Source organism: Dinoponera quadriceps, unplaced genomic scaffold (assembly GCF_001313825.1).
Source record: "Dinoponera quadriceps isolate SergipeBrazil2010 unplaced genomic scaffold, ASM131382v1 scaffold6412, whole genome shotgun sequence".
Lineage (NCBI taxonomy): Eukaryota > Metazoa > Arthropoda > Insecta > Hymenoptera > Formicidae > Dinoponera > Dinoponera quadriceps.
Genome location: NW_014560289.1, coordinates 1 through 1871, shown reverse-complemented (window position 1 = coordinate 1871; position 1871 = coordinate 1). Strand labels below are relative to the sequence as shown.

General features: G+C 48.1%; 1 protein-coding gene across 1 annotated transcript; it reads left to right on the top strand.

The window, feature by feature from the left end:
* The first annotated feature begins 207 nt into the window (after positions 1 to 207).
* LOC106750684 lies at positions 208 to 1575 on the top strand. Its single transcript, XM_014631185.1, has one exon. The coding sequence runs from the start codon at positions 208 to 210 to the stop codon at positions 1573 to 1575; it is 1368 nt and encodes a 455-aa protein (XP_014486671.1).
* Positions 1576 to 1871: the final 296 nt, after the last annotated feature.

Below are 1871 nucleotides of genomic sequence, written 5' to 3'. Positions count from 1 at the left end.
TTGACAGCTCATTTGAGAGAACAGTTGAAGTTATCATCAGTTCCAGTACATTTATGGTGTGACTCTACTGTCACTCTTGCATGAATTCGCGGACACCCTGCAAGATGGACAAGATTTGTTGCAAACAGAGTTGCTGAAATTTATCGTACCTTTCCTGAGGCACGCTGGTGCAATGTAAGGAGTGAGAACAATCCTGGAGTGGCTCCCATGGACCTCTCTCAACACCCACTTTGGTGGAGCGGTCCGGACTTTCTGAAAAACCCTGAACCGTTGGTCAATGACTACGTGGATGTAACAACTGAGAGTGATCTACCAGAGCAACGTTGGATAGTGCATGGAGTAACCAAGGTAGAAGCAAACGAATTCCTTGCTCGTTTTTCTACTCTTCAACGATTACTCCGGACAACAGCGTGGATATTGCGGTGGAGGCACGGTCATGCGGAACGCGTGAAGGGACCATTGATTCCTGAAGAGATCATTGCGGCAAGGAATCTCTGGATTAGATTGGAACAACGAATGGCATATGGTGATGATGTATGTGCTTTATCCAAAGGACACGCCATCCATAATCGAAATTCACTTGTTGGCCTGAAGCCATACTTGGACAAGGTTTGTTTATTTCGCTGTAGAGGCAGACTACGTCATACTGAGTTGGACTGGGACAGTCGTCATCCTGTGATACTATCACCAAAATTTCATCTCACCAGACTTTTGGTGATTGCAACCCACCATGGAGCGTTGCATGGCGGAGTACAACTGATGTTGGCAATTCTTTGGCATCAATTTTGGACCCCGGGAGGCAGGCGACTGGTGAGACAATTATTACATAATTGTATGCCGTGTATGCGATGGCGGGCGACTTCTCTACAACCTCTCATGGGTGATCTGCCGCGGGCTCGAGTGACGCCTTCGCGCCCATTCACGATGACTGAATTTTATTTTGCGGGACCTGTTCTCCTTCGGACAACTAAGGGAAAAGGACACCGAGCATACAAGGGGTACATCTGCGCGTTCGTTTGCTTGGCGACAAGAGCAGTTCACTTAGAGGCTGTCACTGATTACATGACGGAAGCCTTCCTTGCTGCATTCCAGAGGTTTATTTCACGACGAGGCTTGTGCAGGGAAGTATTTTCAGATTGCGGCACCAATTTTGTTGGAGCGGATGCGAAACTTCGAGCACTCTTTCGTGCATCGAGTGAAGAGTCACGGAAGTTAGTGGAGCACCTGGCTGAAAAAGGGATCCGATGGCGATTTAATCCGCCATCAGCTCCACACTTTGGAGGTATGTGGGAAGCTGCAGTCAAAAGCGTAAAGTATCACATTCACACGGTCATCGGGGAGGCTACACTCACTTACGAGGAGATGGCTACGCTACTAGCTAAAGTGGAGGCATGCATGAATTCGAGACCTATTGCTGCAATGTCAGACGATCCTGAAGATCTATTACCACTCACACCGGGGCACTTTTTGATTGGAACACCTTTGTTGTCCATACCTGAACCTCTTCTAACGGAAGAATCTACATCGCGGCTTACACATTGGAAGCTTTTACAAAAGATGCGTGACCACGTATGACAACGGTGGTCACAGGAATACTTGACATCTTTATTGCCTCGGACCAAATGGAAAACACTTTGCCCTGCTTTAAAGATTGGACAACTTTGTCTAGTGCGTTCTAAAGTCACCCCTCCAACACGGTGGCCACTGGCTCGAATTGTGCGCCTTTATCCAGACTCTGATGGACAAATCAGAGTGATCACCGTGCGCACTTCTACAGGAAAGCTAGTGAGACCTGCGGTCAAGATACGAGGGCGGTTCAATAAGTACCCGTGTTAGACGACAGAGGGCGTTCCTGAGGGAAGTTGGTGTTA